The sequence below is a fragment of the Excalfactoria chinensis genome, chromosome 4 (assembly GCF_039878825.1).
Source record: "Excalfactoria chinensis isolate bCotChi1 chromosome 4, bCotChi1.hap2, whole genome shotgun sequence".
NCBI classification, from domain to species: Eukaryota; Metazoa; Chordata; class Aves; order Galliformes; family Phasianidae; genus Excalfactoria; species Excalfactoria chinensis.
In genome coordinates this window covers 59,180,950-59,202,389 of record NC_092828.1, presented here as the reverse complement: position 1 = coordinate 59,202,389, position 21,440 = coordinate 59,180,950, and the positions used below count along the sequence as shown (strand labels likewise).

The 21,440-nt window shown below is 48.1% G+C and overlaps 1 protein-coding gene across 1 annotated transcript; it reads right to left on the bottom strand.

Moving 5' to 3' along the window:
- Positions 1-232: 232 nt before the first annotated feature.
- On the bottom strand, positions 233-15,925 carry SETD7 (SET domain containing 7, histone lysine methyltransferase). Its single transcript, XM_072333968.1, has 8 exons — positions 15,808-15,925; positions 12,903-13,032; positions 9,758-9,959; positions 8,651-8,840; positions 6,991-7,072; positions 6,190-6,307; positions 5,782-5,939; positions 233-4,859 (listed from the first exon to the last, which is right to left on the bottom strand). The coding sequence occupies exons 1-8, from the start codon at positions 15,845-15,847 to the stop codon at positions 4,679-4,681; spliced, it is 1,101 nt and encodes a 366-aa protein (XP_072190069.1). The 5' UTR covers positions 15,848-15,925; the 3' UTR covers positions 233-4,678.
- Between the last annotated feature and the right edge of the window lie 5,515 nt (positions 15,926-21,440).

Here is a 21,440-nt window from a genome sequence, read left to right as displayed (position 1 = left end):
CTCTCATGGTCGCAGCACACGCAGCAAAAGGAAGTAGCTCTCCCCACACGCAGGTGAGCACTACGCCCTCATACACCTGTAGGCAAAGCTGCTCCCACGCCTGCGCTCCTCACCCAAACGCCCCCAGCACAAAGCAGTGCGTGCTGAGCGAGGTGGAGGCGGCCATCGCAGCACCTCAGCACCAAAGGAGATACTTCAGCAAACTGTTTTCAAAGCAATTGTTTTGTTTTGCTTTTTAAAGTGCTTGGAAGTGAATTCCTCAGATTCACGCAGCTGCAGCAATTCTGATGCGCAAGAGGAAACCAGAGCAGCGGGTAACAGCCCTGTACAACTCGTCACCTCATCGCAACCGCAGCATTTGGACAAACACTGCCCGCTGAAATGAAAGGCCAACAGGAATCATCGAGGCATGATCCTGGGCCAGGAACCATGCTGTACAGCCCTGCTGCACCCGAAGCAGTGAGCCCTGGCTTTGACCAAAGGACAACTGCCTGCCGGCTGCAAACAGCGATGGGGACAACCCAGCAGCGGAGGTGGCTTAGAGCCAAGCAGGGAGGAAACAGACAAGTGAGGATTTCCACCACTTCTTGGTTCCTGGGACCAAACAACACCAGCTCCTCCGCTCCTCCAGTGCATGGCAGAGGGCAAGAGAGCATCTGATGGCACACCTGCTTCCACACCAGCCAAGAAACACAGCAGCCCTGAGTAAGAAACTACAGCCGCTGTCGAGTGCGGGCATCACAAGTAAAAGCTCTGCACCTAGAAAGGCTCAACTGGAGTCAGCTGCCTAGCCAGTCCCAAAACACACAGCTTCACAAGGCTGAGCACCACATCCCTGGCTGCCCCGAAACCAGCATGAGTCACCTGTTGCTGTGCTTCAGCTGCATTCAGAGCAAAAAGCAAGGCCCATGCCAGAAGGCATCATCGTAGCTGCTAAAGAAGTCAAAGAGCAACCAGAACCATCATTCGGATGGCTAAAGAACCCTACCCAGGTACTTCTAGGATTTGATTTCTGAAGGCTAAGGTGTTTTTATGATTAATACCAAAGAATAGGAAAAAAGCTTCTTCAGGTCTGTGAAAGAAAATTAATCGTTCCAGCAGATCCCAGAGAGTCACATAATAGCAGCAGACTCGCTGAGATCCCTTCTCTAGGCCTAAGTCCTTTTCCCTGTTACCCACAGGCGTGACCCAGTAGGTAGCTCTCAGCAACTATTCACATTCTCATTTCCAAGGCTAACTGCTTCTCCAGAAAACTAAGCTTCTCTGCTCTCGGTGACAAGACACAGTGCTGCCACAGAAAGATCCAGTTTATTTTTTAACCTCACCAAAGAGAGGGTCAATGGCCTCTAACACAGGTCGATACGGGCTCCTTCTCAGGAGGGAACATGGGTAGCAACCCTCAAATTGTAGAGAAGCCACCTGCAAGTGTGCAGACTAAGGGTGGAATTTAGGAACTGACCTGGACCTGAAAAAACCAGCAGTAATAAATTCTCTTACGCTACCCTCTAGTCATAAAGTGTACACTGTGAGCCTCCTGGTCATCCAGCTCCAGCTGACAGCTATGTCTTCTTCCAGCTTCTCCTCTGACCAAACAGGACCCAGGCAGACTCTGAGAAGTAGAGTTTCTTTACTTATTGTGTTTTCACAAATAGTCAGTGGTATTCGATAGCTGAAACAAATCGCTTTGCAAAACAACTACTTCATCCTCTTCAAGTTGAAATCAAGCTCTGTTGTGGGTCTCACAATACTATTGGTAAGCAGTTCTGCTAAGCTGGTCTCACTATCCAGTGAGCTCCAGAAGCTGAGCTGCAAAATGCACTGACCAAGTTAAGGCATCACTCAGAGTTACGTAGTTAACCTGTGTTTCAACCTGTGGTTGCCATGACATACCCCCCAAAATACCCCAAGAGACCCACTCGGTCATGAGTCCTTCTGTTGTCCTGTGGTAAAGACCATCCCAGCCACCTCTACTGTAACAGACCACAAAGAAAAAGAAAACATAGAAAACCCAAGGGCTTGGTCATGAATCAAGCCAAAGCAGCTTTATAATTACAACTATTCTCAAAGGTCTGTCACTGATGAAAAGATCTATAGGAGGACCAAGAGATTTTAACAGAGTGGAGAGGAAAACAACAGCAGAGCTAACACAGACAAAAGCTGCAGCATGCTAGCTGGCTGTAAGCATGCACAAGAGCAAGAGCGTTTGCTTGACGGTCACCAAAGCAGCGGCTTTTGAGAACATAAGGAGACATCCGAGTGCCTTTTCTTCTAGGACTTCCCTATTTCACAATGCAACCACTGATGCTACCTCCACACCCGATGTGCTGAGAGCACCCCCCTCTTCTGCCTCTCTCTAAATTCATACAACAGGAGGACAGAGCAATCTATCAAAACAATCAGGCCTGCGTGAAGAGGAGACAGCAAACAGACCGATCAGCAACAAAACCAAAGGAGCTCGAGAGATCACAATGTTTTAAGCACAGCTCCCTAACTGGCGTAAAGAGGAGAGGGATCCAGAGAAGGTTACTGATAAGCAAAGCTGGTTACTGTGGAAGGAGTTAGTATCTGCTCACAGCTGCATACAGCCGTACACATGCTCCCTTTCCTCTTCCTTGCACTTCAACACAGCACTAGGCTGAAACAGCCACGATCCAAAACAACAACTTGTGTGAAGTGGGGAAAATTAAAAAAAATAAATAAATAAAGACAGATTTCTCATTGAGGTTGATTGGCTGAAGCTGTGCCACCAATCGCCCTTTGACAATCCTCCCTCACCTGCGAGGCTCAGTTCTGTCTCTCTGCATGCTCAGCCAAGCCCTGGAGGCAACACCTCTGCTGCCTCAGACCAACCAGCAGCAGAGCTGTGGCACGAGTCTCCAGCTGCATTGGAGCTCACGCTCAGCTCGCTGCTGGAAGAGCATCAAAAAGCCCCTGGAGTGCCTGCACCCCTCCCCAGCACACAGACAATATCTTTTGTGTAAGCTTCAACAGTGAAGTGCTGAAAAAGCTTTGTGGTAAGTCGCAGGAAATAAGCAGAGCCCCATGTTGGAGAGGTCTGTGCTCACAGTTCCTACCACAAGCCAAGATTCTCCAAATGCACTGATGGCAACCTCCTTCCACCTCTGCCAACAGCCCAACGCCTGGCTCCTGAGGCAGCCAGATGCTTGCAACCATTCAAGCAACCAAACGCTGCGATAGAAAGGTGGGTCTGATTCCCAAGTCATCTATGTTACATATATACAAACATTGTTAACTACAAATGTTTAGAAGAAAGCGTTGCAAACGCAATTCATTTGTCGCTAAGCTGCTAAGCCCTGAAGAGAACATCACAGTCCCAGATGGGCTCCAGCATCCAGACTAAAGTGATCATTATTTCTCTCTTCTACAGCATTAGGCAAGACCAGCATAGCATCCAAACAAAATGAACAACTCCCCTGTTCCTGAAAAACCCTGGAACACAGCCCTGCAGACAAATATTCACAAGCCCCCGCTGTTGGCTGTAACAAAGCTATGGATTGACTGTTGCTTCTAAATGTGAACAGTGAGAGATGTTTTTACATTCAGTTGTTTGTCTTTCAAATAACAATCTTCATAGCTTTCACTGAAACCTCAGTTTGCTGTCTCTAGTCATATTCACTCACTATCTGAGTGCTATTAAATGACAGCTATATTCTTTGCCAACTGAACACGTACAAAAGATGCTGCTCTCCTCGACCAAGTTCTGCAGCCTGCCCTCAGAAACCACGCGTTCCCTTTGAAAGAACTCGTTTCTGCCTTGAGAACTGTCCACCCTAACAGATGAAATACGCAAACCGACTCATGGATGCTAATGCCATTAATGTACCTGCCTTCCAGAACGTGTACTTCTCAAAGACCTTCAGAAAGCCAGTCCTGTTTTTCCTTTCAGATAATCTTCATGCAAAGAACAGCTTCATTTGCGTGTCATAATCATAAATTAAATAAAATAAGCCAGCCGTAAAGGCCAGATAAATATTAGGCTTGGACATGTCGCTATACTACTTAGAGAGCCACAGAGACCGACACACAGCACTCTCACGTACACGTACAAGCCTTTCCACTAGTTAGAAAGGATTTCCTCCTGCAAAAGAGGATTCGTAGAAAGAACAACGTTCAGACGAGAGGAAAGGGGAGTTAAAACCCAGCCTCCTAGATGCTAATAAACTGCTCTATTGCAAGATTCAGATCAAAGGTTTAAAAAGGCAAAATTATGCTACTATTAGAGAATATCAAAATATTACTGTTATCATCACAAGTGGCAGATATGCAAAATGCAGTTGCACAATAATGCCTAGGCAGATAGAGAGCAACACTAAGTCTGCCAACTAAAAGTGAACGATATACCCATTTTAGTTTTCTGTCTAGTCTTTTGGCATCTTTGCATATGGTGCAAAAGCAGAAGCTACCAAAGAATATCACGTCTCGTATAGAATATTAAATAATTTCTCCAGATAAGACTGGTGCGACGCTAGCTAATTTTAAATCTGCTATGAGTAACACAGTCAAACCTAGTTAGTATGCAAGAAACTTATCTCTTAACACAGAATGCAAAGTTATGATGCAACGGCATGAACAATCCCTGGTTGTCCAGTTTTCAGTACAAAGGTAGTGCATAGATCCAAGTTTCTTTTTGAGTTTGCTGAACTGAGGAGTCTCCGCTTCACTTCTGCTGGGCAGCCTGGAAAGCTTTCAGTTCCAGCTGGTACCACTCGGGTGCTTCTGGCCCATTCTGCCCCACTGGGTTGTGATCGTATCCGTAGGCCACTGTCAATTCTTCGTCCTTCTCCACAGCCCTGATGGTACGGATACACTTGATCGGCCCGAACCGAGGGTGAACAAACCTAAACACAAGAAACAGTTTTGCTAGGCTTAGCTGGCAGTTCGCAGACTCCGTTAGCCCCTTCTATGCATACTTTCAGCAGTCACTCTGTAATCTGTATTAGATCAACAGATTTGAGTCAACCTCATAAAGACTCAAGTAAAAAGAGTACATATATCAATATATCAGAGCCTATTTGCATAGCTCTGCTGCTAGAGGTCTTTCAATAGACCTGCAACATTGCTTGCTCGAAGTAAAATAAAAGGTTAATCGCTGCCACATGCCTCAGGCCTGCAGTGGTGAATATCTGGATAACAGGAAATGAGCACATATTATACAAGACAGACGAGCACAGAAAACTACTCGTCTTCATTGCCCAGCATAGGTTACCTACCAATCAAAACGTCTTTCTATGCATCCTCTCCCAGGACCCAACAGTAAAGGAAACCAGCTAATTTAACAAAGGAAAACTATTTCCCACATGTGAATCCACAGGACTGTCCTTTCATATGCTGGTATGAAAGACACCTGTGCCCTTGAGCATACACATAACATCAGAAGTTTCCTAATGCTGTGCATCATCTGCAAAGCAGCAGGATGCTTATTTTCTGCATTTCCCAAGTGGCAGCACATTTGATGGTGCTGGTCAGACTTTTGCAGCTCAGCCAATGTAGCGCAGTCCTACTCAAGGTAGGGTTTAAAGCACAGAGTTAATGAGTGCTACAACCAATGGTCAGTTCCCCCAAACTGACAGCAAAGTTGCCAACTTGAAGATACAACCCCGCCGCCCACCTCCCCCCCCCAGAGATGTCAGGAGCAGGCAATGCCAGCCAGTTTCCAACATGACCTCCTTCAGCACTGGGACCTGTTATTCCCAGCCTCACAAGCCCAAGCTGCAGCACCACACTCACGGCTTCAGCATCGTAACAAACTCTTCTACTTACGGGTCATAGATGCAGTTAGGAGTGAAAGAATGGTTGGCCTTATGCCCCAGCGAGGCACAGTACTTGGCGGCGTGGTTGTAGGGCTCCGGCACGTCTATGACTGTTTCATCATCCAGGGATATTGTATTCCCATTGAGGGCCCAGTCTCTGCTGTCTACCTAAGTTTGCAAGGCAAAAATCCAGTGTGCACATGGAGGGTCAACCTCGGCAGCAGTTTGAAAGCAAACATTCAAATACATGCAACTAAAGCTTTTCCAGGCTATGCATTTTTTCCTAAAAATAAACAGTTGAATGTGTACCTCCTATCAATTAAACTCCACCACATTAAATCTTAACGGTAGGAAGGGAATGCTACAAGATTTCAGAAGGAGCAATGAAAATTCAGACTGACTTTTTTCTCTCCTTTACCTCCTGGTGTGTAATTCTCACTCCATTGTAAAAGGACATAACAGTACGAGCTTCTGCTGCTATTTTTGAAAACAATCCTTCTCCAGCACTGGAAATGAGAGAGACATCAACATACACCCTACAAGGAGAAGAAAGGACAGTGATTACTTAGGTATGTCACAGTATGAGAACACGACTACAATTAAATCTCCTACAGAGCAAAGCTTCTTAAGTCTAGGTAAAATTATGCGATACTCTGTGTACCAGCCACAGAAGCAGTTTGTGAGTGTCACCAACTGACTGTCATGGGACAACTTGCTGAGGAGCATGTCCTATGAAGAACACACCCCGTAACGTTATGGGACAATGAGAAGCAGAACCCTGCTTTCCTCCAGCTTCTGGATTTGCTTTTGTCACTTTGCTGCATCTGCAGGGAGGTGCCATTCAGCAAGATGTGAAGCTGGCTATATGTCTAGACAAGGGGGGAGCAGTGCACTCAGCTGCTCAGAATGTTACAGGTTGGACTATTACTAGAGTCCAAGTACCGGACTCAAGGCATATTTCAAGCACTAAAGAGATCCTAGTTTAATCGCTTACAATGCACGGCTGTATTCCATCTACCAGAGTGCAATTTTATCATGCAAGACAGAAAAATTCAATTAAGTCAAATGTTTACTGACTTGTGGTATAGGCTCCATATGACAAACCCTCACACAACAGTTATTTCAAACGAGGAAACGCTAGTGAAACCAGGTCCTAAAATCAGAACAGCAAAGAACTACAGACAGCCCCGGAGGAAGGGAGGAAAAAAAACCAGCCTACCTCTCTGACTCATAAGGATCGGGAAGAAGAGCATTTGTAGAAATGCAGGATGAAGTAGATTTGTCAAAACCATACACCGGGCCTAAAAGGAGAAACCAACAAAGGAAATAAATGAATGGGTGGTACATCAAGCATGCAGCCCTTAACACAACCAAGACATTACAGAATTCAATTAATGTCTGCATAAAGCGTTATGCTTCAGGGGGAAAGGGAGAAGGTAAAAAGGGTATCAAATGGAGGTACACCTCTGTGAGAGGTCTGCCTCAGTGGGACAGTTTCTTGGTTACTTTCCCCCCCTTGATGTATTTACAAAACGATACATCATCCCTAAGCTATCAAGTTTTAAGAGACTGGACAGCCTTCCACAACTGACCTTCCCTAAAGTCTTGAATTAAAACATAAAGCAAAGTTTAAAAGGATATTATTTAATAGCATGTTAAGTAAAACAAAACAAAACAAGACAAAACCTGGTCTATTTCATACATGAAATGTTCTCTAATTCAAAACCAGAACAGACATCATCCAGAAGATAATGTTCAGTAATCACAAATACATTTGCTACCATCATTTACTTCCTGCTATTTCTAAGCAACTCAGTGGTACGGTTCTAATTATACCCTTACATCCCCCTCCAAACAACTGCCAGAAACTATCTGGGAGATAGCTTAGGATGGAAGGTGGACAGAAGGAGAAAAACAACCCCAAATATTCCTAGGTTTGGTAAAAGGCCATCGCCCACAATATCCGAGTTTCAAAAACAGATCTGTTCCGGTCTAGGGCAGCTTCATTCAGAACACAATCAAAGCCTATTTATAAAGCACAACTGTACCATCTCAGATTTGTTTTACGTTAAATCCAAGAGATTTAAATAAAAACAAAAGGCCATGGGCATACTCTCAGTTCCCATTCTCTTCTCACTGACTTTTTGTATTGGGTGACACAATCTTAGGTGGCAAAAGAGTCAAGCTTGCAGCAGCATGGCTCCTGCTCATGCTCACAGCTCTGCCCACAGTTTAACCCTCTTGCCCCAAAATGCAGTGCACAACCCCAGGGCACCAAAGCCATTCCAGAACAACATGCTCGACCCCAACCTTTTTATAGCCTCTGTGTCAGCAGTCCGAACGGTGCTGGTGAGTCAGATTGTTACACAACAACTGAATCTAGTTCGCTAATTCCAATCCCTGTGTCCTTCCAGCCCCATAACACAGACGGCATGATATGCACAGCAATAATATGCACTTGCACACGACCAATTGACAGAGCTACAGCCAAACCACAGCCCCCCTCCACACCCCCAGTTATGTTACCATGTTTGCAGCTGCGCCAGCACTACCACTGTTAAGCAGGCTTTCAGTCTGACCCAGCTGGCAGTGGTGAGGGCAACAAGCAGGACTGTGTCCCCAAGTGTGCCAAAGAAGGGTTATGAAATGCAGTTCAGTAGCACCACCACGTGGGTCACTTCCCATTTGTCTGCAGAGCAAAGGCCTTGTGCTCTTCTGCCCAATTTTACCATTTAGGAAAAGGGCTTCTCACTAATACACTCATCCTCTCATCACAGCCAGCCTTCAGAGCCTCTAATGGGAAATACCATAGAGACCGAGCTGTTTGCAGCCCAAAGCTGGTAGCAAGAATACAAGTTGGCGTGTTTAGCAGAACTTACTGCCTGGTACTACTTCAAACTGAGGTTTCCCATCCTCTAAGGATGTCAGGGTTGCCAGTTTTGCTTCTATCATTTCTCCATCTATGAACTTTCCAGAATATGCAGTTCTTCCATCAGGGTACACGTAGGCTATCTTCTCTCCAGTCATCTCTCCTTCTTCATTCACTTCTCCCACAAGGCTGCCTCCATCCTGAAAGTATGGACAAGGAAGAGAAGAGTTTTTAGTAATTTTTCCTGGGTTTTGAAAAGAAGCAACCTAAGCTAACTGCCATAAGCTCAGGTGTGAGGAAGAACGACAGAAAGAAGCTGGGTCTGATTCTGGTCAGGATAAAAATGACAAAAGAAATGAACTGGGTCGTCCCCCTTGTTTGACACCACCCAATCCCAAGCTGTTTCCTGCCTGATACAACGACTGCGCTTCAGTTCACAGAAGCTTTTTATGAACAGACTGAAACAAGGCCCAAAGTAATGCACATACAAAAACCCACCTGAAAAAAAAACAACAACAGAATCATCATTGTTGCTGTAACTCAGCACGGTAATAAGAGCACAGAGCAATTCTGAAGGGTTTTCCAGGGGAATACCTGAGCTTCAACCAAGAATCAGAAAAACTCTGGCTCACTTACTGACTCAAGTACTACCACACCCTACAGTCAGAGGCACAGTTCTCACATCAGCTCCATCTTGTTTGCTGGGCCAAGGCAGCACACACCTTGTGTAGGTGTCCTTTCCCAGCTAAATAAGAGCAGCAGGTTACATTAGCTTGTGTGGCTCCCATGCGTTTCATCAGCAGTCTGAGCTACAAAGTGACAGAACTGCTGGCCCAGCATACTGAAGGAGATGTATGGAAATGATCTTACGTGGGACTGGGCTTTCTGGAACATAAAAATAGCAATGGCAGCTCACAGCCCCATTGCACACTGAGCAACGCTGAAAAGGTTCCACTGTAACTTGGATTATCCAGAAGCAGAACAAAAAGAACTTCCACCAAGGTTTTTGTGTTTCCTTTTGGATAGCTGGCCCTTGGCAGGTATCTGCTTCAGCTGCAGAGAGAAGATACATGAGTGTTCTGTTCAGCAAAAAAAGAGAGCGAGAGTTCAGGCTTACCGGGTAATATATCCAACAAACTCCATGTCGGATGTTGTCCTTATACTGCCCTTTGAATATCAGTCGCCCATCACTGTCATACTCCTGGGCTGGGCCGTTCAGCTCTCCATCCACATACGTGCCGTGAAGCACCACTCCATCCTCGTATGTGTAGATTCCCTGGCCCTGCAGGGCATCGTCAACATAGTACCCTTCCAGAGTGCTGCCAAAAAGAGAAAGGAAACAGCTATAAAAGACTATTCACCTCTGTAAGCAGCAAAGCCACAATGTGGGCACAACACAACCAAGCTCCTTATCCTTTGACTAGGGCACACAGTGTGTACAAAGCATTCTTCATCTAAATTACGTAGCTGAGCTTTTTTTATAGGCCGTGGTAGCAAGTTAAAACAGTGAATGGACTGCTCATGGTCAAGAAGAAAGTACTGCTCAAGAAAGCTATGCTCACATTAGGTTCTTCTACTTCCTGTGTGTGGCTCTGTGGTGACATCACTCCGGTGAGAAGAGACTGAACTGTCACACAGGTGGACCATAATAGAGCACAAACCACAACCCGTCACCAAGTCACAGCAGGCTTCCTAGCAATACGCTTAGCAGCAACCTGTCCTGGATTTGCTAAAGGCACTGTCATTTTTCCATGTATTTCTATTAAAGTGGAACAGAGCCTGTCAAACAGAACTCACGCTGCGCTGTAACTTGAACAAAGACACGCTCAGCTCACTTTGACTTCATCTTACAAACCCTTCAGAAGGGATGCAACAGCACTCGTGTTCTGCTTTGTTTCCCTGCTTAAAAAGGCTGCTGATGGAAACTACGAAGAATGAAAGCAACACTGAGCAGATCCTCCTTCACAGTCACTTCTTCCTCGAGCCAGAAGCAGCCTAAGGAAATACAAACTGTTGAGCTTCTACCCCGGCACATTTAGCTAATGACCGGCTGCAGCACATGCACTTCTGCTGCATAATTCTGCTTCTGATGCAGACATTTATGGAATAAGCAGTTTGTCTGGGAGCACAAGAGCGAAACTCACTGCAGCTGATAACACACACAAAGGCCACGTTTAAGTTTACTCTTCAAAAGAAGCCAGGATTAATGAGGTATACTGCCCAATTCTAAACCACACCAACATACCCTTATCCGCTTTTCCTTATATATGGCAGGACTGAAAGCTTTTTCTTAAACATAACACATGTCCCTGCTGTGATCTGGGAGCTGTCAGCTTACGGGAGTGCCTGGTTAATGGAAGCAGCAGCTGCAGCTTAGCGCCAGGCGCTAACATCACGCTCACAGCTATTGTGCAAAGTGCTTGTGAAGTGCTCTCCTGCAAGCATTAGCACCACTGAGAGCTCGAGTATGACACTGAAGCAAAGAACCTGCCAGAGGTGAGCCTGCTCTCAGACAGGATATGTGGGGTGCACTGCATTTTTGAAGGGGGAGAAAAAGAAAAAACAAACAAACAAAATAACCCAACTGATGTTTAATTGCAGGGACCCTTAAGGTTAGCTGAAATCTGCCCGCTTCCTGCCCTGAGGCACAGAACGTGCTGCCACAGGGAGAGATGTTTGGAGAAACATTTGCAATTCATTTCTCTTCATAAGATCCCTTCCTAAGCATTCAGTCTCGCTGAAGGCACAGTTAATGGGAACAGCAGGTCTTGCACTACGCCAAGTCATCCTCCCTCACTGTGCCATCTGACATGACCAAAGCACTCCCGCTACCAGGGCACAGCTAGGTAAATTGTGATGCCATTAGGAACCAGAGTCACCGCTTGCTTATGGCTGCCGTGGCTCAATCACAATAAGCTCAGGCCAGTTTATAGAAATACCCCATTTTCTAAAACTATATTACAGACTGCTGTGGTATATTTTCATTTTGCTAGTTCCTGCAGTCAGCCAGCAGCCAACCCTTCCATTTTATTAAGGGTTATGTGAATTAAGGAAAAATCAAGAGCTGGCAATGGCAAAGAGGTACAGAAAAGGCTGAGTACTGGCGGCAGCAGCCCGAGCTCCCCCACAGAGCACTGCCAGGCGTCTGGGTAAGGCAGAGCAGCTCCACCAACCAAGCTGTGGGCAGCTTTCTCCAACCGTACACTCAGAGCCTGCTCTGCTGAGGTCATCAGCAGGCACAGAGGCGTTATGTACGTGTGCGCATAGAGACGCAGTCAGCCGACTTGGGGAAAAAAACACAGTGTTTTGGAGAGGTCAACTGCTGGGCGGTAGCGATTTTCAGCCACTCGCACAAGATTTAATAAGCACACTACCAACAACAGAGGGGATTTTCTTTCATGCAGACTCAGAGTTCTGATCAGTTTCTGCGTAACTGAATAAAAATATTATCCTCCCCATGAAAACAGCCCCACAGTCTCTTGTATGAAGTGACTGCAAAGAAGGGTGCAGACAAGGAGCTGACTCACTGAGCAGCACAATACCTCCGCTCCTGCTTGGAGGTTTGCAGAGCTGGGGGGGGAGAGCGGAGCCAGCACGACTGTCAGCCTTGCAGCTGCTATTCATAGTGCCACCGGCAGCTGCAGAGCCATGAAGAATCGTGTCCTTTCAGACAGCTGCTGCTCCTTCCGAGGAAGTTCTGAGCAACTGCGAGAAGCGCTGCTGGTGGGGGAAGGAACTCGGGGTGCTCCTGATGAGGGCTTAGGAAGGAAACACACCCGCAGGCACAGAGCAGCCTGTCACTGCCACGGCTCCCGGCAAACAAAGTGCAAGTTAAAGGGGCTTCTCTGAAAATAAAGCAGGCCACAAGCAACGTGCAGAAGATGGAGAAGAACTGAAAGCAAAGCTGCATGTAACTTGCTCCTTTATAGCCGCTAGCAGCTCCCAGGACCAAGCAGACATGGAAGAGCCCAGAGAGGCTTCTACACCTGTGCATGGCCTGGCAGAGGGAGCTGCATGTCCCTGACTTGCCTCACAGGCCTCCACAGAAGCCCACTGCAGTTACAGGCTTGAAATCTGTAGCCCAAGTAGCTGTCATTGTGACTTTTCAATAGCCCTGAGCACATCCCAATTCCCAAAGTCTACAACTACAGTTCTTCATACAAAAGCTTATTTGGAAACTCTCAGTGCGAGGAACATGGACTCAGCTTCATAGCATTGAAAGCAGGAAGAGAAATACAGAACAGAGGAGAGCTGGTGTTTACCTTCCATCAAAGAAGAAGAACTTTCCACGGCCATTCTTTTCTCCGTGCACAAAGTTTCCCTCAAACCTGTCTGTGGACGAATAGGTGACTGTACAGAATCCATGTGGCAAGCCATCGTCATCTAGATGTCCTGAAAGAAAACCCACGTAACAAACAGCAAGACAAAAAAACACATTAAACTTGCTATCAGTTTGCACATCTGCCCGATCACACAGATGCCCGAGTTGCAGCACCTCCCCAGTATTAGACGTGAACCCTCACCAAAACATTTCTGTTAAGAAAAGTAATCAAGAGATTCAATGTAACTAAGGCTACAGTACCCAGAATAAGTAGTAAAAAAAAGGGAGGGATACAAGGAGAGGACAGAAGACATGAGAGACAGGAGAAGAACAAGTGAAAAAATAGAAACCTATCTGAAATAGAATCACAGAATGGCCTGGGTTGAAAAGGACCTCAAAGATCATCCAGTTTCAACCCCCCGCTATGCGCAGGGTCACCAACCACCAGACCAGGCTGCCCAGAGCCACAGCCAGCCTGGCCTTGAATGCTTCCAGGGATGGGGCATCCACAACCTCCTTGGGCAACATATTTGAGTGTGTCACCGCCCTCTGTTTGAAAAACTTCTTCCTAATCTCTAACCTAATCCTCCTCTGTCTCAGTTTAAGACCATTCCCCCTTGTCCTATCACTACCCACCCTTGTAAACAGCCAGTCCTCCCTCCTGTTTATATGCTCCCTTCTACTATTGGAAGGCCACAATGAGATCTCCCCGGAGCCAAATAAACAAGTTCCATATCACCCTAACTTCCCTTAACACACAGCTTTAAAAATGCAGTAACTTTTCAAATCTAAAACATGCACTTCCTGGTGAGAACGGACCACAATTCACACTTTCCTCCATTGAGTAAGATGGGGGTTTTAGGATAAATATAGGCCTTACAACAATACGTGGGTGTGCCGCCTCATAGCTATATCCACATAAGCATACAAAAATAAAAGCACGTAATAGCTGCAACACTGCGCACTTGCAGGATGCCTGTCAGTCAGCCACGCTGTACCTCAAGTGCTGCTTGCCAGGCCTTTGCAACGTGCAAAGCCTCCCCCAGCCATATCAGCTTTCCCCATCACAGCTGGCACACACAGGGATGGCAGATGGGTGACACACAGATCCCCACTGCAGCTTTGTGTCAGACTGAATGCAACTGGCAGCTCCCATTAACTCAGAGCATAACTGAGCTCATGTTGCAGCTCTTGCTACTTCTTCAAAGCCAAAGGGAAACCGAGAGCTGTTCCTGGTGTACCTGGAGCCCCTAGCACTGTGCTGGGGCACAAAGGTGCTGGAGTGCAGTACATTGAGGATATCAGGAGTCCTCCCACAGGCAGCAAACACACGTCCTGCCCCAGCCCTAAGTAACTAAGAGAATGTTCCTCAAAGTAACTGAGTGACGCTCTGGAGGTTTATTAATCATCTCTTACGTGCAATACAGTTAAGTACAGAAATGCACCCAGGAAGAAGGCACACAGGAGAAAATAATGCGATACCCCTTCTTGTTTACAAAGCGTAGAAGGTATCAAAGCCATCAGACACCACTCGGCATGAGAGCTCAGAGAAGCAACAGAGCAAGGGATCAGAAGTACAGAACCATGCTGCATCCCCCAGGGCTTCCCCTAATGGTACAGAGGAGCCCTTATTGCTCCCATGGGCTGGGGGAGGCTCGGTCCCTCCTGGCACCGGGACAGTCCCGCTGCAGAGTGGGCCAGGCTCAGCAATCATGCCCATGTCATTATCACAGCGTTGATATTTCTGATGCAGATGTTTGTTTTACAGGGAAAATCACCAGGCAAACACATAAGGCCTTTACTTAAGGGCCTGAATTCCTAACTTATCAGTGTGAGAAGGTACGCTGGTGAAAGCTCACAAACCCTGCACAGCACACCACAAGTTCTTCCCTTGCCGTAGGAGAGAAGCTTTTCTAAAGCACTCGGATTAAATGAACACACCAAAACAAGCAGCACGTGATACTTCTGAAAAGCAAACCAAGCCACTTTCTGACCTCGCTCGTGGGGCTCCTCAGCCCCGTCACGGAGTGCCAGGTTGCAGAGCCCAGCACGGGGTCTGCCACACACACACGGCACACCCGGCAGGGCTCGGGACAGCCCGAGCTGCACACGGGCAGTGTCCTCTGAGGGCCTCTCCAGGGGATCTGAATCTCAGCCACAGCACAAACAACCCAGCTCTTCCGATAGGCTTAACATGGCACAGAACATAAAGAAAGCAAGCCATCTCCGACAAATAAGGGGCATCCAGCGTCTTCCAGTCAACAGGAAAAAATGTAAAGGAAACAAGCAATCCCAAAAGCTTAATGACACAGATGCAGCTTTGCTACAGAGCTGAGGCCTTCTGCTGAGCTCTGCTCCAATGAATGGAAGCTCCCGCTGCGCTCCAGGAGCAGAGCGCCGCTCCTTTTCCTCGCCTCTCTCCCCTCTTGCGACAACAAAACCCAGATGCCCGAACACGCACCTAAGTTACGGACCTCCCGCTCCCGTTACTCCTCCCAGGCAGTCCGGCCCGCCAGGGTTTAACGAGATGAACGACTGCCACATCCGCCGCCACCCCCAGACCCGAGATGCGAGCGGCTCCCCGCGGCCCGGCCCCACGCCCGGAGGAGTGCGACCCTCCTGCGGCTGCAGCCCCCCGTACAGCCCGCGCCCGCCCGCGACCCCTCCCGGCCCCGCGCCATGTGCTCGGCGCCGTTGCATAAGCCCGCTGATGTCATGCGGGGCCGGCCGCCCGCAGCCCCGAACCCCCGCCCGCAGCCCGCGGGACCGAGCGGCGGGGCCGGGCCCATCCCGCCCCGCGGGTGCCGAGCGGCGAGGGCCTCCCGCACCCCGCCCCGGGCCGGCACCTTCCACGGTCTCCTCCAGCGTCTCCTCGTCGCTGTCCATGGCGGCGGCGGCGGCGACGGGCGGGGCGCAGCCGCGATACCTCGGCCGGGCGCGCGCGCGCCGCCCCGCCTATCCCCGCCCCGTTGAAGGCGTGGCCTGTGATGGGGGCGTGGTATAGACAGAGGGGGCGGGGCTCGGGGCGGGGCCTGGTGCGCGGCGCCAGCGGCGGGAGCCTCCCCCTGTAGCGGTGGCGGCTCCGGTAGCGCTTGCGGTGCAGGCGGACCGCGAAGCTCAGGCTGAAACACGCAGAGCAGCCGGTAAACATTAAGCGCTGAGCCTTCGGCAGCGGCTCGTGGCGTTACGGGGCATTTCGCTCGTTCAAAGCCTAACTTCCACGAGCTGCAGGCTGCTGCTCGTCCGGGTCGTGATGCTGCTTACCCGACGCTGTGCTTTGAAGGATGGTACCCAGGAACAGCGTGAAGGCAGCGTGCTTTGCTCCTCCGCTCCTTCAGGCACGTGTGATACGGACTGGGCTGCTCAAAGCCCCAACCCAATTGCGCCCACCTCATCACGGGCTCACCGGGAGCTTTGGGTGGGCTCTTCCCATCTCTGCTCCTAATGCTTCTCTTCTGCATCCCGGGCTGTGGGGGGAAATCAGCAAAGCTGAGGAAAACCAGAAGTTGGGCACCTCTGCAAAGCCAAGCGGTGTTCTCAGGTGCTCCTCAGCATGGACTGAATTCCCCCTGCAACCAAATGCTCTGCTGTAGCCAAGCGACACTCCTGAGACAACTTATGGTTTCTGGCACTAACAATATATCTTCTAGCTCAAGTTCCATCCTGATCTAATGAGGAGGTTCTGCATCCACCGAACGTAGTACACAAAACACAGTATGCTGTCAGCAACAATGCTTGTGCTATGCTTTGTTTTCTTGTTTTAACTGGGAAACTCGTGCTCTTTCACAGGCCACAAGAATTTAGGCCAGATGGGAGCAAAGTAAGGACTGAGGGCAAACAGAACTGCAGGATGAAGGTGCACGTAGACTATGGAGGATTCCCTCCCAAGGACAGGGCATGGATATGACATTCTGTCCCAGCAGCACCAGCTTGCTAAGCTCCCTACTGGACTTACATACCCAAGCTGCAGCACAGCAAATTGTCCCGTGCCTCGACCGCTGAGAGATGCAAACTTTAAGGCAATGGGGGAGAACACGCACCTGAAATTTTGGTGAGGAGCTCATTCAAATCCACTTTGCTCATCAGCCAAATAATTAGCGGCTGGCTCCACATAGTGGTTCCTCATGTAATTCCACTGAGTAGGGTTTGGCATTTGGTATTTTCTCTCTCAGAACAGCACCGCAGTGGTTTCCCAGAGAGGGGCCATTTGCAAGCCTGGAAAGCCCAGCAGTCCTTGCAGGAGAGCAGCGAAATCCAGCTGGAGTCCTTCTGGCCACCAGCAGTCCTGGGGAAATTAGGGACTGGGAGCTGGTGGAGCCTGAGTGCACTTCTGTGAGCATGATACTGGGTGACTGCAGAGATGGGGGCAGGGCATCGGGGGAATCTGATTCTCTATAAACATAAAGGTGTGCTGTGATTAAATATGTTTACATTGTACCTATAAAGCCTTTGTCAATATTGATTTGCTCATCTGAAAGTGAGGGTGAATCTGCAGCACCGACCGAGGACTTTTGAAGCCACAAGTGGCTGAAAATATCTCATTTTAGAGAGAGTTGTGGGGAACCAGGTGCATTACTGCCAGGAGCTTGTTGGAAGCATGCTGGGTGCAGCTGTATCACTTAGTGCTGCTCTGTCAAGCCATGGCAGAGGGCTGCTCAGAGACTGCGATTTCAGTTACATAAGCTGCCATGTCAGGCAGGGAGGAGGCCGAGCAAGACACACAGATAATGCTGCACTCGTGTGCCAGACAAGGTGCGACAAAGCTCTAAGTGGAAACTTTCTGGCACTTGTTTACAAGAAGATGGGTTCCCATCTGCTTCCAATTTGGGGATGTTTTCTCTGTGGGATGCACAGCGTTAACCTGTAGCTTTCCACTGCAACATGACTCATGGTACCAGTCATCAGTTCTGGGAACCATAAGTGCTTCTGGGAGCAGCTGCTGAGAACTGGGGACTCTGCTGCTCTCTCTGAAGGTGCCATCAGATGTGACTGCAAATGCGGAACCTTCTGCTTCCAGCCCTGACAAACTGCCATTGGATTCCCAGCTGTCTTTTTCATATGATGCAGCTCATATATATGTGTGCACATGTGACTGCGTGTATCCTGATCTTTTAAGCTTGTCTCTGCCACAGTGATTTCTGGCAACTCATTCTGCCTCAGCTGAGAAACAGATGCGGATGCTGAGCACTTGCAGTTTCTTGTGGTAGAATTAGCATGCCATGAGCATGCATGCGAAACATCCCAAGCATCTATTCCTACAGCAAACCAGATTTGGACAACCCCACCTTTCAAAGTCAGCTAATGATAAAAACTGTGTACTCAATTGCAACACTATTTAATTCTTTCCATTTCCACAGAACACAGGTGTGTAATCTTCAGTCCTCTGTCGCAATGTATACCCCTCCATTTTCATTGACATTCAACCATTTCCCAGGACCATACTTTCCAGAACCTAGCTGGGCTTGTTCTGCTCACCAGCAACCCAATCACAAGGAACACCACACTGTGAAAACTTCAGCTCTCTGTGTTTTTGTTGAGAACAACATGCCTCAACAGCACACAAGTTATTTGGGACCCTGTGTCAGCGGGAATCAGCATTGCCTCCTACCTCTCATGCTCAGAGAAGGTCTTTGAGCAACCACTCAATCCAATCCATCCTAAGCAGGTTTTTTCCTCGGCATTTTTTCCCTTGCTGATACACAAACCTTTTGCAGTCCTTAGGGCTGTTCTGACATCGTGCTAATCCACAGCTGACGTTAGATCAGCTGTGCCCTGCAACAGCAGAAAATTAAAGCTACTGCTGTGGAACAGCTGCACACACGACTTCCTTTCAGTGCTGAGAGCACTCGCTACTCTTTCCTTAATAGCAATATTTCTGAATGTATGCTGCCAGTGTAGTAGTGAATGACCTTTAATGTGCCCATCTAGTGCTGACCTGTTTGCTCTGTCTGACAGGCCACCAGAAAAAGCACTCTGCTCCGAGGGCCCATACCTTGTTAATGAGGATATCCACCTGCACCGGGTGCTCCAAATAACTCAAATCTGGGGCTAATTCTCCATTTAAAATGTAGGTACTGAATCTCTTTCTCCTTCTGAAATGCAAGGCTGGCAATGCCTCCAGGCCTAGGGGCAGACAAAACACTCCTTTGATGCAGGATCTATTCTTGGCCGCATGACAGACCCTCAGGGAGCCGCTGCAAATCATTTCAGGCAATGATGTTTTCTGTAACACTCTGCCCTGGCTCAGGTCTGCTTACTGTCACTGACTTCTGCTTCTGCAGGAGGGAACCAATTCTAGATTCTTCTGAAAAACAGAGACTTAACTCTCCTGGAGCCCAAAGCTCACAGAGCTTCACACAGACTGTCAAATGCCTCTGTCTCCTGCCTCCATGTATCTATTGCATGCATGATGTGAAGATGCGGGATCCTGTCCAGGAAATCTGTTGTGGTGTGTGCCATCAGAACAGATACTGTACAAATATGGGAGAGTGACAAACCTCAGCGGTGCAGAAGGGACAAAATCAATGCACCCCTGCTTGCCCCAGCCAGCTTTCCTCAGAGTCTTTCCCACAGAGCCTGAAGATGTCACGCACCACATTCAGCGCCTCTGGAAGCTGCTGCAGGTGGCTTCCAAGATGCATGTTTACACAGCTGAGCCAGTTACAACTGGGCCTGCATCCCCTCCTCACTCAAGGCTCTGCCAGCACCTCCAGTTGCAGACAGCCTTCATCACAGGTGAATCACTGAGCTGTAAGCACTCAGCCTATGGCAGGACCCTGTAGCAGCAAGTTCTTGGAGCACCTCGTTCTTAAAGCAGGTGCTATTTCTATGAAGAACAGAGAATGCAGTTCTTAAGAACAGTGCCACGAAAACACACATGGAAGCTCACTAGGCTCATAAAACTGAGGTATTTCAGGCTTTTTGCATTTTTAATTAAAATGGTATTTACCAATGAGTCAGTGTGCAGCTCAGTGTTATTCACATCGGGTTCATGGCTAAGCAATCATATTTTGCCACTTCCATTGAGTTTCCTTTTGAAAACTGTCTATACAATATCAGGCAGAGTGATTCCCAAATGCCAAGTAGCATCAATCTTCTTGCCTACCCTTTTCCTTGCTTCCTGGTTGTTCTGTACCTTCACTTCACCCTGGCAGGCAGCGGGCAGAAGTTGCACACCAGCATACACGAGTGGTTACGTTTATGTCAGCAATCAGTTTTCCTAACAGTGATTGGAGGCTGCTGCTTTTCCATCACAAGAGATTAGGCGTGGAAGGTGACATGAGGCATTTCTGCACCCATCACACATGCACAAGTGTAGTTCTCTGCCATAAGGATCAGGACTAACGTATTTAAAGGATAAGCCTAATAAGCTTTGGAGATTCTCTGTGTTACGGCGTTTCCGGACCCAGCTTATTTTTCCATTCCTGGGAAGTGCTGTAGCAATTACAGAGAGAGTTTGGTATGCAAACTAGTGAACCACGGGCTTCTGTTCATGCTAAATTGTAACATTTGCCTAAAATATTTAATAGGAACGAAGTAACATCAGTATTTTCCAACTGGATTCAATAAAAGCAATGGCATCTAATTAGTTCCCGTCACCAGAGGGCATTGGAGGACAAGCTGATTTTCAGAAAGCGGAGGTCCTATCCCTGCAGTTCAACCAATGAATGTTAACAGAGCCAGTGGAGCTGAGGCTGCATTCTTGCTGGTGACAAACCCGCAACTCTGGCACAAGCAGTGAGATGAGGCCCTGTGTTTACCCTGAGCGGAGCTGCAGGCTAGGAGCCATCTCCTTGCTGGTTCCCCCACAGGTATGCACACATCTGGGGGTAACTTCATCACTAACTAGGAGTGTGACTCAGCAATGCTTCAGCTTACCATGCAGCCCCGGGTACTCAACTCTCAGCAACAAAGAAATGCCAACACTTGGCAATCGGCAACTTGGGTCCCCATACACAGTGCAATGGGTTATTTCAGGAAACGGAAGGGAGGGAGGTGTGGAAAGGGCTGTGTGAAGCAAACCTGAGCTACCAGCCCATGGGTCCCCTGTACAGGCCAGCTATCCTGCAGTGCATTTTTAGCAGTGTACGTGGAGGCTGTGAGTCCCTTCTAGGCTCATGCAGTTCCCTTATGCTTCCTAATCTGATTCAGGAAATTCATTTCTATGCTAAACACAGGCTCAGAGATTTACAGCAGGAGAGGATTTTCTTAGACTGCCTCACTTGACTGAAGGGTACCTCTTCAGATTAGCAAGGGAATAAAACCCTTCTGAGCCTGGAAACAGCATGAAAAAGTATTCACCTTGGTGCCAAAATGGCAAACACATTTCAGTTCTCAGAAAGAGATACTGCCCATTAAAACCAATCAATGAGGCTTTCTCTGCACTATGAACACTTTGCCTTGAAATGAGAGGGAGCAGACCAAATGGCTTTGTTCTGCTGCACCACAAAATAGCAATGCTCATTTATTAGCCATGCTC

What these genes read in the sequence shown, in the direction of transcription:
- SETD7 (XM_072333968.1), bottom strand. Translation starts at nt 15,847, where the DNA reads ATGGACAGCGACGAGGAGACGCTGGAGGAGACCGTGGAAG. An exon ending in GATCCTTATGAGTCAGAGAG is followed by an intron (nt 6,308 to 6,990) that starts GTAGGCTGGTTT and finishes TTCTCCTTGTAG; the next exon opens with GGTGTATGTTGATGTCTCTC. An exon ending in CCTAACTGCATCTATGACCC is followed by an intron (nt 4,860 to 5,781) that starts GTAAGTAGAAGA and finishes TCTTGTGTTTAG; the next exon opens with GTTTGTTCACCCTCGGTTCG.